This window comes from Accipiter gentilis, chromosome 12 (assembly GCF_929443795.1).
Source record: "Accipiter gentilis chromosome 12, bAccGen1.1, whole genome shotgun sequence".
Lineage (NCBI taxonomy): Eukaryota > Metazoa > Chordata > Aves > Accipitriformes > Accipitridae > Astur > Astur gentilis.
This window is the reverse complement of record NC_064891.1, coordinates 30,698,143-30,711,847: the sequence shown is the minus strand read 5'-3', so window position 1 is coordinate 30,711,847 and position 13,705 is coordinate 30,698,143. Positions and strand designations below refer to the sequence as shown.

The 13,705-nt window shown below is 44.8% G+C and overlaps 2 protein-coding genes across 2 annotated transcripts in view; one reads left to right on the top strand and one right to left on the bottom strand.

Annotated features, from left to right (window-relative positions):
- Positions 1–645, top strand: part of CSGALNACT1 (chondroitin sulfate N-acetylgalactosaminyltransferase 1) — a 16,388-nt gene extending 15,743 nt beyond the window's left edge. The window contains exon 8 of the transcript XR_007507801.1: positions 559–645. The gene's annotated coding sequence lies outside the window, so the exon portion shown is untranslated. The remainder of the gene's footprint in view (positions 1–558) is intronic.
- Positions 566–13,705, bottom strand: SH2D4A (SH2 domain containing 4A). The gene is made up of 9 exons (XM_049815163.1): positions 13,410–13,705; positions 12,470–12,629; positions 11,781–11,940; positions 9,649–9,714; positions 9,098–9,236; positions 7,638–7,854; positions 7,114–7,244; positions 6,039–6,259; positions 566–4,495 (listed from the first exon to the last, which is right to left on the bottom strand). The coding sequence occupies exons 1-9, from the start codon at positions 13,582–13,584 to the stop codon at positions 4,403–4,405; spliced, it is 1,362 nt and encodes a 453-aa protein (XP_049671120.1). The 5' UTR covers positions 13,585–13,705; the 3' UTR covers positions 566–4,402.

Genomic DNA, 13,705 nt, shown 5'->3' with positions numbered 1-13,705 from the left:
CAACACTTGGAAAATGCTCTGCAGATCTGTTTCCTGTGTTTCCTGAACTGGGTTCAGATAAGTGAAGTGATTTTTCTACACAACCTGGGTGCTGGAAGGCAGAAGCTTTACCATGCTGAGGAAAAGGAAATACATAGCAACTTGCAGTACTGATTTAGGAGGAGGCTTTAAACTCTGAATGTCAGATACCAAAATTGATGAAAATTTTCTGACTTTATACCAAAGTATTCCTTCTAAACCAAATATAGAATCTTGCCCAGGGCATAGCAAGCTTTTTGTAATTAACAAAATAAATTTTTGTGATGGATTACTGGACCCTGCAATTTCTCTTATGATAATTACAGGTGCATCCTAAAAATTAGTCTCTTTAATAGATTTTTTTTTCAGTTGCCTAAAACTGTTGAAAGCATGAGTTACTGCTCTTATAAAGCATTTTCTTTTAATGTGGACTGCTGTTTATCATTTTAATATATACTAGCCAACAAAAACTGTATGGGCTTGGAAATCCCATTTGCTTACCTAAATGCTGTTTCTCCAAGTGGTCTCTTTGTTTTATAGCTTCAGATTAATTCAAGGCAGTCTGAAACCAGATTCTAATTTGGGTTTTGGCTTGTAAAAGCTGGGGGAAGAAATATGCAAGATAGCACTGAACAATGAATAAAACACTATTTGTTGTGCCACTGTGTGGTAGGAAGAGCGCTTATGAACCTCTTCTGAAAGCACTGCATACAGAATCTGCAGACAGAGGCCATGCTACTGTAAGTACCTTTTCCCTTGACAGATGTTTACATGTGTTTGTCTTTTGTTGGTTGCAAATGATCTGCATTGCACTTCCCTTGCAAATCACCAAATGTCCAAAACCACTGCAAAAGTACAAAAAGAATGGAAACTCTCTATGCTTAAAAACCCCACCTCCCAAATACATCACTTACAATAAACACTTCAGCAATAACACAAGTAGGTCCTCCAAAGAACTTTTTTGTTCTCAGAATACATGATAAATTATTTATAAAGGGCTTTGTTTTGGTGGAATAACTTTACAAATATTATGCAATACAAGGAGACAGGCATGGCTTGTTGGATGCATGTGAGAGCTATGGTAACTGAGCTGCTCCAAGGTGATAGTTGTTCCTACAGTCCCACTTAACCTGAATTTGAAACTGGGTGATGTATATTATGAAAGTTTCATAATCATAACCTGCCTCAAACCTAGGATTAACTATTTCCATGATGTTTTTTTGTTATCTTCCCTTAGGTTTCCCTAAGCCCTTGCCAACTTAATGTAACTTTGAGGCTGGCCATACTTATAGGGCAGGGCTAGACCAGATGATCTCCAGAGGTCCCTTCAAACCTATATTAGTCTCTAATTCTAAGCACTGGGCACGTATAAATTCAACACTTTGTTACTTCAGGTACCTTAGCAAGTACATAATCCAGCCCCTGTCAGAGTTTCACAAGTTATGTTTTTAAATAGCACCTTTGTAATTCTCTTGCACGTCCTTTTCCACAGAGATGCTGTTCCTCCTGCCAGGAATAATACTGTCTGTGCAGTTCCTGTTCCTTGGCTGCAGAAGCCAGTTTGGCAAGAGGTGAGTTTGAATCAATGAGAGCCAGCCTGCAGTCATTGGCCACCTCAGTGATGTGCAGGAGAATCTAATCACAGCAGAAGTCTGGCAGGGCTCTCTTAAAGGTGGAGACTGCGCTGATATGAGAAGTGAAGAACAACATGAGAAAGGGAAGCTGCTGTTAGCTATGTTTCTGTGAGACAAGTGGAGCTGTAACAGGTCTTCCAGACCAGTTAGAAAAAGATGAAATTGAAAGGGAGCAGCCAACAGAACTGCAGCTTTTGCCAGGCAGCTCTCTACCTTCCTTGTCCCAGAAACAGCTTGTGATCTTTCTCAGAATGGCAACTGACTGGATCTTACCTGGGGAGGGAACAGAGATCACCCTGAGTATGCAGGGAGGCCATATGGGGACTCCTTGCTTTAATTTTTGATGACTGTTGCATGCTCTGGCTAAAGGCATAGAAGCATGGTGCAAAACAAATTGCTATATCCTTCCAGATGTCATGATGTCTCCAGCAAGCAATTTTCAAATGTGACTACTCTTGTAATCCTTCCACAGCATCCCTTGAAGAAACAAAGATTCGGCAGAGAAGCTCCCCAAGACAAGCCAGCACCCTTGATTCCTGACCACTGCAAGTCATCCTTGCTCCACAGACTTTCAGGGTAACTAGATTTCAGAGCAACAGAAGAGACAGTCTTGAAGGCATCTGTTCTGGCAAGGGTGCTGCCTTTGCAGTTAGTGCAGTTAGGTATAAAACTTCAGTTTTCTTCCCTCAGAGCAGACAAGTGAAGCTGGGAGTCTTTAAAAAGAGGCAAAGATTCTCAAACGTGGGATAGATGTGAACACTGATAGTGGCTTTCCCTGGGCTCTACTGAACCAACGTTTCCAAATAAGTAGTTATAATATAAGGTATGTGAAGCTACAGGTCCACTGGTCAGCAGGTCAAACCCTGAGGAATTTCACTATAGATCTTGGAGCTAAACTTGATCATCTCCTGCTGTCCTGCAGTCCTGCTGTGTCCATGCCAGATCAGCCTGCACCTTATTTCTGCAAGTTAACACCCTGCGTTTCAACCTGCCTTTTTAAAGGAGACTTTGTCCTGCCCGTAAGTATACGAAACACTATGATGTGATTTGTCTCCAGCAGAACAACAGCTATGGCATGTACTTCACATTAGAACAGATGCTAACTTTCCTCTAAGATCTCTGAATGACCTTTCATTTTGGCCATAGTTTTCAAAAGAAACAGTTTATGAAGAGGGAAGGAGGGATTTTCTCCCCTACAAATAATCTAGCACTCCCTCTCATGATTGGTGCAGGTTATGTTGAAAATATCTCTTTGATACATGTGAAATAGTGCTCAAGAAGCTCCTTTAAGTCATTTAACCTGCCAGAATGTTGTTAATTACAGAATCTCACTTTACATTAAGGCTTTATCTCTAGCAAGTTAAACCTGCTGTAATTGGACTGTAGTTATCCCCTCTTTCCGTGTATGGAAACCATCTTTCCGTGTATGAAAACCACCTATCAGCATAGTTGTAAATTTTAAGACCAGGCGATTACAACTATTTCTTTTAGTCTGTATTCTGCAAAACACAGATCAATGTAAGACTGAAGTTTTTGACTGCTTCCTCAAGTTAAGCAGAGTAGCCCTGATCCAACAGAAAGAAGGGAACAGGTAAACAACTGAAACAAGATTGACTCTTGCTCACGATTTGGGCATCACATCTCTAAAAAATTATGTTAGCAGATTTGCACTACAACCGTCAGCTGTAGAGCTTGTCATATGCAACAACAGGAGGGAATCTGGTTGAGGATTAATTTGTTATGTGATTCTGTCTAGCCTCTCCCCAAATATTCTGAATTATGTATTTAAAGAGCAGTGTAACAGATACAAAGAGAGAACATTATATTGAAAGAACAAGTTCTATGTTAAAGTTTACACCAGAAGCATCTCAGCAATCTGGACACAACTTGCAATAAATAGCTCCATTTTGGAAAATAGCATTCTTTACTGGCAAACACTCTTCTGTAAACTGTACTAATACTGATATATGTGCTGCTTCTTACATTTTTAGGCTCTGTGCATGTGGTAGCCTTTCATACAAAGTCCTGTTTCAATCCCTTCTCCTTTCCCTTTCAAGAGGTTAATCGCTCTCTATGCAGAAAGGCCAATGTGGGATTTAAATACAGGTTAAAAGAGTGAGAATCTATATTCAGAGGCTAAAGGAGTTAAAAAAAATGCACTTTTCATGAAAATCCCTCTTCACAGAGAACACCTTTCACTGAAAGGCACTGAGGGTTTGCTTGGATGTTTGACTTGAACATCCTTGATTCCAAGGGCACAGCATTTTACAGGATTAAGCTTCACATTATGCAAATTACTATATTAAGACTGATTCACCTCTCCAAGTTGTTTTGTGCCTTCAGGAAGGTATGATCTCATTCAGCTGTAGATATTAATCTATTTCCCAGATGGCACACAACCTTGCATTCAAGAACAAAAGGCAGCTTGAATACAGAAGTCCCCTAGGAAATCTGCAAAAACCCACTGAAAATATGTGGCAGTATCTCCGTGTTCAACTGATTACTTCATCACTTCATTCACTCCATTGCGTGGGATATATCCAGGTGCTTTGCAGCTTGCTGGGCTGATGCATCCTTTAAATCAGTTGATACACAAGCCTGCACAGTACTTAGCCTCCCACTGCTTTGTTGTAAGGGGTATAAAATAAAGGCACTTAATGGCAACCGTTTCAGGTAAGCATCAGCAGCTCTAGTTTGAAGTTCAGTCTTTGTGAATATAAGCATGGGGCTGCACAGCGAGGCTGGGAGGCTCACTCAAAGAGAGAGATGTAATCTGGTTCTTGGTCCTCTTGGCCACATGGGTAAAGCAACAGCTCCTTCCCCAAGGAAGTGATGGGTTCGTCCTGTTGATATAGGATATGATTAAACACCACCTTTCAAACAGACCCTACCTATCACAACATCATGGGGTGGACAGCAGTTTCTCTGCCTCTGTTATGGCGTGCACTTGTTCACCCCGCTGTGTGATACAGCTCAGTGCCCCAGGAAACCTGGGGAAGGACCCACATGGCCACCCTCTGTCTTCATAAAAACGGTGTCTGTGCTTGGTGCAGTAATCCAGTGACAGGATTCTGGCAGTTCTCAGAAAGGGCTGCACTCGTCTCATAGGCAGCTGCGGTTTCTATGGTGTGAAATGCTGCCCTGCCTAGAAAGTGCTGGAGCGAGGACTGTGCAGCATGCAGGTAAGCAGGATGGGGTGGTTGTGGATCTTGGCTGCGTTTATGGGAGGGACAAGGGTGAATCCTGGAGTGAGCAGTGAGCACACACCCTCTGCTCAGGCAAGCCCTGTTCTAGCAAGGGAATTCCCTGATAGTACAATCTCTGCTTCCCATCTTGTCCTCCACCCTAGCAGCAGATGCATGGTGGGAACTTGTTTCATGGTCAGCCAGTAGGTGATAAGCAGAACCCACTAGAGTGCTTCAGCAGAGTGGGTTCACCCTGCCCACACCTGCTGTAGTGCAGGGGGTCTGTAGGATGCTTTGCAGACTGTGGGCATGGCTCTGTCTTTAGTATAGATATGCGCAGGCTTTAAATCCTCTGGCTCTGGTACCAATAGCCGTATAGCTCCTGCTTTCAATAATTTCAGCCTGAAATGTGAAACCCATGCAAGAAGCAAGTTCAGGTAGCCCAGGTAGAGCTCTATATAGCAAATGAACATAGATATTCAACTCGTGTCCAGTTTTGTTTAGCCATGCCTGTATTAGTCTAGGCACTTATTTAAAAGAAACATGGATTTTAAATGAACCTTTAGGCAAAATGATTGTTCTGTCCCTGGGCAGATCTTAGAGTAAAGGAATGAACAATCCATCTGGCCCTTCTTGGAGCCCATGTAACAGCAGTCAGTGCTAGTAAACACCGCTGTTATTGTTGCAAGAACCTGCCAACCTTCTTCCTTTCCTTCTATTTTTCATCTTTGCTCAGTATCACACCTTGCCTGCTTTGAGATACAAAGATACCTCATTCTCTTTCATGCTGGAGGCAAGCAGGATTTTCTGCTTACCCAACTTGTTGGGACCCCACAACCATGGCGAGAATGCAAAAAAAAGGAGTCTGCATGAGTATGCTGTCACCTCTCACCTTAATGCTGTCACCTCTCACCTTATCAGCATTTCTACTACATAGTGTGTAAGTAACTTGAGCCTTGTGTGCAAGTTGTTCTGCGCTCTTGAGGGGGAGTGAGTCAGGTCTAAGATGTTTGAGATGTGTTAGGTTACCTGAGATGTACCCATCAGGCTGGTATACCCTTCTGGAGAAGCACACAGGATACCCAATGGCAGCTAAAATGGGTCTAGTTACCTACTTTAAAACAACTGAATCTATTCTTTCTTATTTTTGAAGTGCCTCGAGTCAATTAAACAGTTAATGAATTCCTTGCTAGACGTTCACCTTGTGGTAGTCTACAAGGTCAGCCAGTGTTGAATGTTGTAGCTGGTCCACTCCAAGGAAGCTGTAGGAATCACTGGAGGCATCAATGAGGAAGTGTTTACATCCTTCCACAGACCGATAGGAGAGCACATAGCCTTTGATTTTCTCACTGATGCGGACCAGAAAACTCCCTGGTACAGTTTTATTCAGAAGCTCCTCTGCTCTCTTAGAAGTTAGGATACCTGTTCAAAACCAAAACACAAAACTGAAGGGAGAAAAGCATTAGTAAAGGACTGGATGGAACAGTTCTCTCAAGAAATCTGCTTTACCATGCTAAAACCAGTCCATGGCACTTCTGTCCCTTGCATTGTGTTCTTGACCAATAGGCCAGGAAGAACAGTACTGCCATTGCTAGTAACAGACCATGGCCACGTGCTAACTGTTCTTTATGTTAACTGTTCTAGACTTGGCTGAGTATGAATGACAAATGTGCAGGGCTCAAAAGGACAGTTTCTGTGTTATGAGAGAGAACAGCGTTGCAGTGTGTTGTATGTTGATTCCAGTACAGCAGGGCTGTGCAGACAGTGATCGTAGGTCCTGTCAGAAGGCCATGCAAACATTGAAAGCCCAGTTACAAGAGGATAACTCTTTCATTGCTGCAGTCTTGGATTGAAGGGGTTTCCAAAGCAAGGGAGATGATAGATGGGATCATGATGACCCATCAGAAATGGGATGGAAAGGCGATGTATGATGAGACGTGGAGGGAGAATGACCTGGGGCCAAGGATGAGTGGGATGAGGTGTGCCCAAATCTCTCTCACCCTGATCCAAACAGTTACTGGGGTGACCATGCATCCAGTACAGGGAGGCAGGGGTGGCACAGAGGTACAGGGTATTTTGAAGATCTGGCCTCTGTCCTAACGCTTTAGTTGCCCTTTGTCATGATGCTAAAGGAATTTAAAATACATGCATAGATATTTAAAATGAAAAACCTAGCCACCTTCGAAAAGCTCCTGGGACCAGGCTGTGGCAGCAGCCATGTTAGCAGAAACAACTCCTTAAGCAGTTGGGTTGGGGCAGAAACGCTCAGGACTCACCGTGGAACCAAGGCGCTATCGTGTCCGTGGTTTTCTGATAGCCGGCTCGGAGAGGGAATTGCTCCTCTTTGAACCACTTGATGATGCTTTCTTCAGTGGAATTGGAGATTGTCCTCTGGATTCCCTCTTTCCTGTTAGAAAAGACGATGTTTTGTGCATCAAGTTCAAACGACAGCTTTTGAGTCCTTGGCAGGACTTCTTTTGTTCAGGATGTTAAGAACAGCCCTAAACAGAAGGCTTACACTAGTGCAGCTGTCAGCAATATTGTATGGTTTTCAGTGGGCACCTAGCATAGAGGATGTGTGCACTCTAGACTTCCAGTGCTCTACTAAATAAACCTGTTATCCTCTGGGGGTGAACAAATAAGTCTCGTCATGCCCTAGGCTGGAATATAGCCTAGACTCTGTATTTTTCCCTGTGGGGTGTCTTCTCCATACAAGGAGAGCTAACCATTCCCACCTCAACCATCCCATGCTAGAGCAGAAGAATCTCATCCCTTCTCCCCTCCACAGGGTTTTCCTTACCTAATTGCTCTCCCATTTGCCATCGGAGGAGGTAGAAGTTTAGGCTTGGGGGGGAGAGGCGGATATTGGAGTGGTCGCCGATCTCCTGCTGTGGCACCCTTGGAAATATCTGCCTGCTTCCCTCTGTGGATGCCCTGCAGTGAAAGCCTCCTGTAGTCATCCCTGGCTTGCCGTGCAAGGGACCGTCTCTTCTCATCTGCTGCCTTGGATTTCCGCACTGGAACAAAAAAGGAGTCCTACAGGAGCGAACAAGCAGGCAAGTTTTAAGCTTGCTGCCCTTTGGCCATCTCCTGCTTGACTAAGTGGAATAATAACCTGTTTCACAAGGTGAAACATGTACTCAATTATGAGACCATTTGCCACATGTCTCCCATCACTTTTGGGCATCTGCTACTTAACGGGGTCCAGTTTTTATTCCTTCAAGAGATTAAAAATCTGAGTTATTTCTGGACATCAGGTCCCTTTGTACTTAGAGACTACTTGGTTTTGTTTCAGATGCTGAGTCCTGGTTCAGACATAGGTTTCTGTAGTGCCTTTCATGTGGGCCAGCACAGGGGGAGGGCATTCGGAATAAAAGCTGCTGAAATGACCCCAAATCAATCCTTTGAAGGATTTTAAAGTGATGATCATTTTCTGAGGGTGGGAGGGAGTCTTACTGAAACCATAGCAGGAAGTGGAGAATTTGGCTGGGTATTTTTGTTTGGTATAAAACTGCCTTGATTTTCTAGGTCCAGCTCATTCTGGAGTCTGCAGGAGTAACCAGCTCTCCTGTTGGTCTGAGTTAGGCTAGTTCTTTCCTTGCTTTTATAATCAACTTCAGATTATTTTTTTTATCAGTTAAGAAAATTAAAACCCTTGGCCTGAAGTAGAAACAATTGGTAGTACAGCATTGCCATCTACTGAGCAGCAGGGGAGGAACTGGGAAAAAAAAAATGCATCAGGTCCTCTCCTCCAGGAAGTATTTGGCAGCAGTGATGGATACTACTGCAAGTCTCATACTGCTTGCTATTTTCCTTCCTATCATTGGGATTAGTTACATGAGACAGCGCAGCAGGGCTCTGCTTAGGTGGGATCGTGCTTGGATAACAGGGAAGCCCTTTTTAGTTAGTCCCTGTCACTCATTATCCTTGTCCTCAAGAGCAATGGTCACTACAAAGTCCTACAAAAGGCCAGCATCTAGTTTAAAATTAATTATCCTGGCTATACTCATGTGGTTCCTATTTGTTGCTTGTCTTAATATGGTATCTTAGGAAAAATTTTCCATTTCCCTGCCCAGCTCTAGTCTCATGCTGTGTGAACTCAGAAATATTTCTGATAATGCAGCACTGTATTTCTTGGCAGTACTCTCCACCCACCGACCAATTATTCAGTTCCAATGTGGCAGGAGAAGGATTGAGATGATGCCACAGAGCCCTAGGATTTCTCAAGCCCCAGAGGAAAAGGTCATCCTAAGATCTTACAGGATTCCTGCCATTCAGGCTCATTCTCATCTGCTTTCTGCAGTGTCCTCTGGCTCTCCAAGCTGGGGTGACTCTGTGGTATTGCCTCCTGGGGGGCTGTGGTCTCTTCTCCTGAATTTCTCCTCTGTGCTTCCTTTGTCTATGAAAGAAACAGCATGTTCAGCTTTGTCCCAGGCTAGTTTTAACCCTGCTTTTTAGCTAGACTTGAAATACTGGGATCTCCATTCTTTATTATGAATCCCCCCCGATTTCAACAACATACAGACCCTCTGTCTTTACAGCAGGTGACAACAGAGGAAGTAAGGGAAAACAGTCTACCAGAAATCATCAGGAGCATCTCCCTGTGCTGTTCCCCAGCCTGCCAGCCTGGCCTGTTCTGTATCATCTCCAAATCGTCGCACTGTACATGAGGAGCATGGCAACACTGGATAAAACTGGTCCAAGAGTTGAGGATGTTCTTGGGTCAGATGGGGCTCTGAGGCTGACTGGGACTTTAGGATAAAGTCTGGGCCTCACTCAATATGTTAGGAGCATCCTAGGTTGCCACTTACCTGTTGGAAGCCATGCTTCCTCACATGGCAGTCTGCCAGCATCTGGTGAACATCTCTGCTTTCCCTCTGGGTGGAGGAAAAGAGCAGTGAGAAATAAATGCAGTGTTAGGACCATTGGTCTTTTTTTTGAGTAATAGGTGTTTAATGCAGAAGCAGTGATGAGACATTTATGTTAAATTTTGCCAGCCTTCTCTGACAAACATTGGGGATTTTTCATCATATTAGGCCTAGTATGCCACAGGAGGAGAATTCAAGGGTGTCAGGATTGTCATCAGCATGCCTAGATTTGCTATGTGATGCTCCCAAATGAGAGCAGTTCCTTCCTCCCTCCCTCTAAAGCAAGGCCTAGCAGAACCTGCCATCCACAGCTTTACCTGCCTGTGCTTGTTTGCTGCTGTGGCTGGGCTGCTGCAAACCCCTTCTCATCAAACTGACCCAACTAGCTGCATAGCTCATGTTCATTCTTCCCTGCAAACCAATCTAGCTACCCTAGCAGCAGTCTCTAGCTGAAACCTGCCTTTGAAGATGAACAGTTAGACTTGTCTTTGAGCAAACATCCACCCACCTCCCCGTTGGACCCAGACTGCCTCCCACGGCACCGTGAGCAATGAGTTAACTGTACTGTGCTGCTTACCAAGGACACGCTTTGTTTTATCTCCGTTGCCTACTTGGCTAATATTTAATATGAACACGGCTTTCCAATTTCCGTCTCCTTGACAGGAAACTAGGAACGTCAAATGTGTGTGAAGCAGCTTGTTTTCCTAGATCAGACCCCTGTCCCATCCAGCAGACAAAGCACAATGTGCGGATCCCTCAGATTAAATGGGAACTGGATCCCTGAGAAAGCACTTTAATGACAGAGGTGAGAAAAAGCCCATCTCTGGGCCTAGAAAATGCAATAGGGGTGTTTGGTCTGGATCCCTTCTTCTAATAGCAAAAGCCCCAGAAACCTGGGAAGAAATACTAATAATATAATGATAGACAAAACAAGTAAAGTATACACCCCCCCCCCCCACCTCTGTTTCCATGTGCAAGACTGAAAGGGGTTTAGATTTTTTTGGTGGTGGTGGTATTTTGGTTTGGGGTTTTTTTTGCCTTTTTTTTTGTTGTTAGCTGTGACTAATAGCTTCCTTTCAAAAGAAAAAAAAAATCTCCCACATAGTTGCTCAACTTTAGCAAACAGTGCTAAGAAAAACCCCATGTGATTCAGAGGCTTTTGATAACAGAGACAGCCACTCCAAATTCCCTTCAGTATTTTGGTAGCAGCGGGAGAGGCACTTTGCCAAAACCCAACCTTCAGTTATCATACTGAAATATGGAGTGGCTGCATAATAAAAGAATGTACATTCATACAAGTTAGCAGCACAAGGCTGAATGAAAACTCTGCTGAATGAGATTGGACTTCTCCCATGAAGTTGGCAGGGTGTTCTGTTCCTTCTGTTCAACTTTGGTTGCATGGGATGTTAATTTAACTCATCTGTTTCTCAGTTCTCTGCAAATGGCTTTTTGTAGCCAGTTAAAAAGTAGAAATGTATTTATTGCAGGAGAAAAATATTTCTGTAATGAAATACCACAGCAAAGCAGACACTGTAGTTACTGCATTTGGAGTTGTCCTGTGCTATGGAGGTCATAAGCTATTTTCTAACTATTTTAGTGGAACAACAAAAAAGAAGAACCTAAAATAAGCGTGTCAGAGGATGCTGGTAAAATTATCTTCATCTGTTCTTTTATACAAATAGATGATTTGTTTGAGGGCTGTGGCCTTGCATGTACAGATCCTGGGATAAGCTCCCCGGTCTTGCCCCAAAAGCCTTCAAAACCAGCCAAGAGCAGGAGGGAAAGTACTGCGACCCTTGTTTTACCCACGAAGAATGGAAGCAAAGGAATCCAGAGTAACTTATCCATTAGTACAGAGCACATCTATCCCAGCTGAGAATAATACTCAGACCTCCCGAGTCCTAAGGAAGGATGTAACAGCACGGCTTCTTCTCTGACTACAGAAGAAAAGCCTTAACAGTTAGCTGGCTTTTTTTCTTCTTCAAATTTCTATTTACAGCAATCAGGATTTGCTGCACTTCCTAGATCTCAAAGCACATGTTTGTGATAGTTATGAAGAGAAGGGGGAAAACTACCTTTGTGAGTTCCTGGCTTTCCCCTGTTGTAGCAGCAGCAGTTTTTCTCCCGTCTTCCTTCTTTTCCTCCACAGTGCTTTTTTTATTCACGTGAAGATCTGTCTCACTCAGGACTCCTGGTTGTGGATGTAGAGACCGAGTTACAGAAGAGTCAGTCTCTCTGAAATGCAAGAGAGAGAAGACTTAGGAACCCAAGGGAGTCACTTTCTGCTCTCTGAGCATCTTGTGAGGAAGCTGCACGTCAGCAGAGCAGTGCTGCGATGAAGCGACGTGCATGCAGGCAGCTATCATATCTCCAAATCAGGTAGGTGGAATAATTAAATTAATGACTCGTGGTGAGTAACTGTCGTCTTGCTGCACATGGGCACCTGTCGGTGAATCAGCGTAATCCAAACTCGTCTCCTGCTGCAATAACAGAGTTAGCATTTCCTGTGGTCTGCAGAGGGTACTGCGCAGGAGCCGTATCACAGGAGGCTCAGTGAGCCAGGGCAAGCCTCAGGCTGGAGCTGGGCTCTGCCACCATTGTGCGTACTCACAGAAAGTCAACCTTTGCCTGCGCCTTTTGCCTGCAAGTTGAGCGTGACAGTGGTAACCACAGCCCCTACAGAAAAGACTCCATCCTCTGGGTCCCTAGAAATGCCTTCTCCTCCATGTCTGCCCACCGAGTCCTCCAGCCGAAGGGTGCTTACCTGCCCTCCTTGCCTTGCTCTCTCGCTAACCGCTTTGCCCTTTGTGCCTGGATCTCTTCACAGATGGCCGCATACGATTTATCTGAAGGATGCTCGCCCATCACCCAGACCCAGACATCATTGTCAGCGCCGAGCTTCCATGTCACCGACTTCCCGTTGGCTGGAAAAGAAGCAGCTCTTTGTTAAACACAGTTTGCTCGGTGGCTCCATGCAGGGCCTGTGTCCTGCCTGCTGTGCCCTCCCGGCTGCTGCCGATGGCAGAGCCTCTCCAAAAGTAGCTGTATGTGGGGAAAGCTCGGCTGAGACGCGGCACGCACCTCCCATTTCATTTCATGGTACCGAAGCCAGGTCAGTGAAGGAGGCATTTCTGAGTCTGTGGGCAAGGGAGAAGACTCACCACTGTTTCCCTTCTTGCTTTAATTCCTTGCTACTACCCTCCCCAAACTATGTGACGTGAACTACCTGCAAACAGAGCACGTAGGGAAGAGCTGGGAGAAGAGTGCTATCTTCCTAGCAGCCGGCATGCTGTGTAATCCTGACAAGGGGACTTCAGGTCTAAAGGCACAACGGGAACCCCCCTGCAGATCTGGTGCCCCAGGACAGACGTTCAAGTCCATAGTTATTTTATAGACAGATTCAGAGGCCCCATTTAGTGGGAAACTTGATGAGATTCATCTCCTGGGGGCAAGTAAGCCCTGTCTTCACAGCTAGGGGAGTTGAGCAATTTGGTCAAGGACAGAGTGTCTGGGCCAGGGAGTAAAACCATTGCATGCCTGGCCAAAACTACCCCACTGCAGGTGGGTTCTTAGGGTTTGGAAATATGACTATGATATGTCCCTGGGAGAAGAAATTAACAACACATTACCTCCTATTTCTAGGGAGCAGTTGACTTGGCCAGATCTGTGCCAGAGGGGGAAGCAGCCGGCAGGCAGAGCCTTACCTTTTCTCGGCAGTGGCTTCTTTGCTAAAGCCTTGTCTGCAGCAGCTTCTCTTTCCTTCCACCGTCTGATTTGTTCCTGCCTCATCTTGAAGAAGAGGATCTGCTTCTGCTCCTCGCTGAGTTCTGCCAGCAGGTCAGGATCAATGTACATATCCGATAATATCTGTTTCAGCATGGCTGCAGGTTTCAGTTACACACGTTTGTGGCAATGATCTCCAGGGATCAGATCCTCTTCCTGGCTCCGACAAGAGTCCCTCCCCGCCTGAGCCTGGAGCAGGAATGCAGGCGTGCCAGAG

Coding starts and splice junctions, on each gene's coding strand:
- SH2D4A (XM_049815163.1), bottom strand. CDS start 13,584: ATGCTGAAACAGATATTATCGGATATGTACATTGATCCTGACCTGCTG. Junction 6,260..7,113: donor GATAGCGCCTTGGTTCCACG/GTGAGTCCTGAG, acceptor GGTTTTGAACAG/GTATCCTAACTTCTAAGAGA. Junction 4,496..6,038: donor ACCTTGTAGACTACCACAAG/GTGAACGTCTAG, acceptor CTATATCAACAG/GACGAACCCATCACTTCCTT.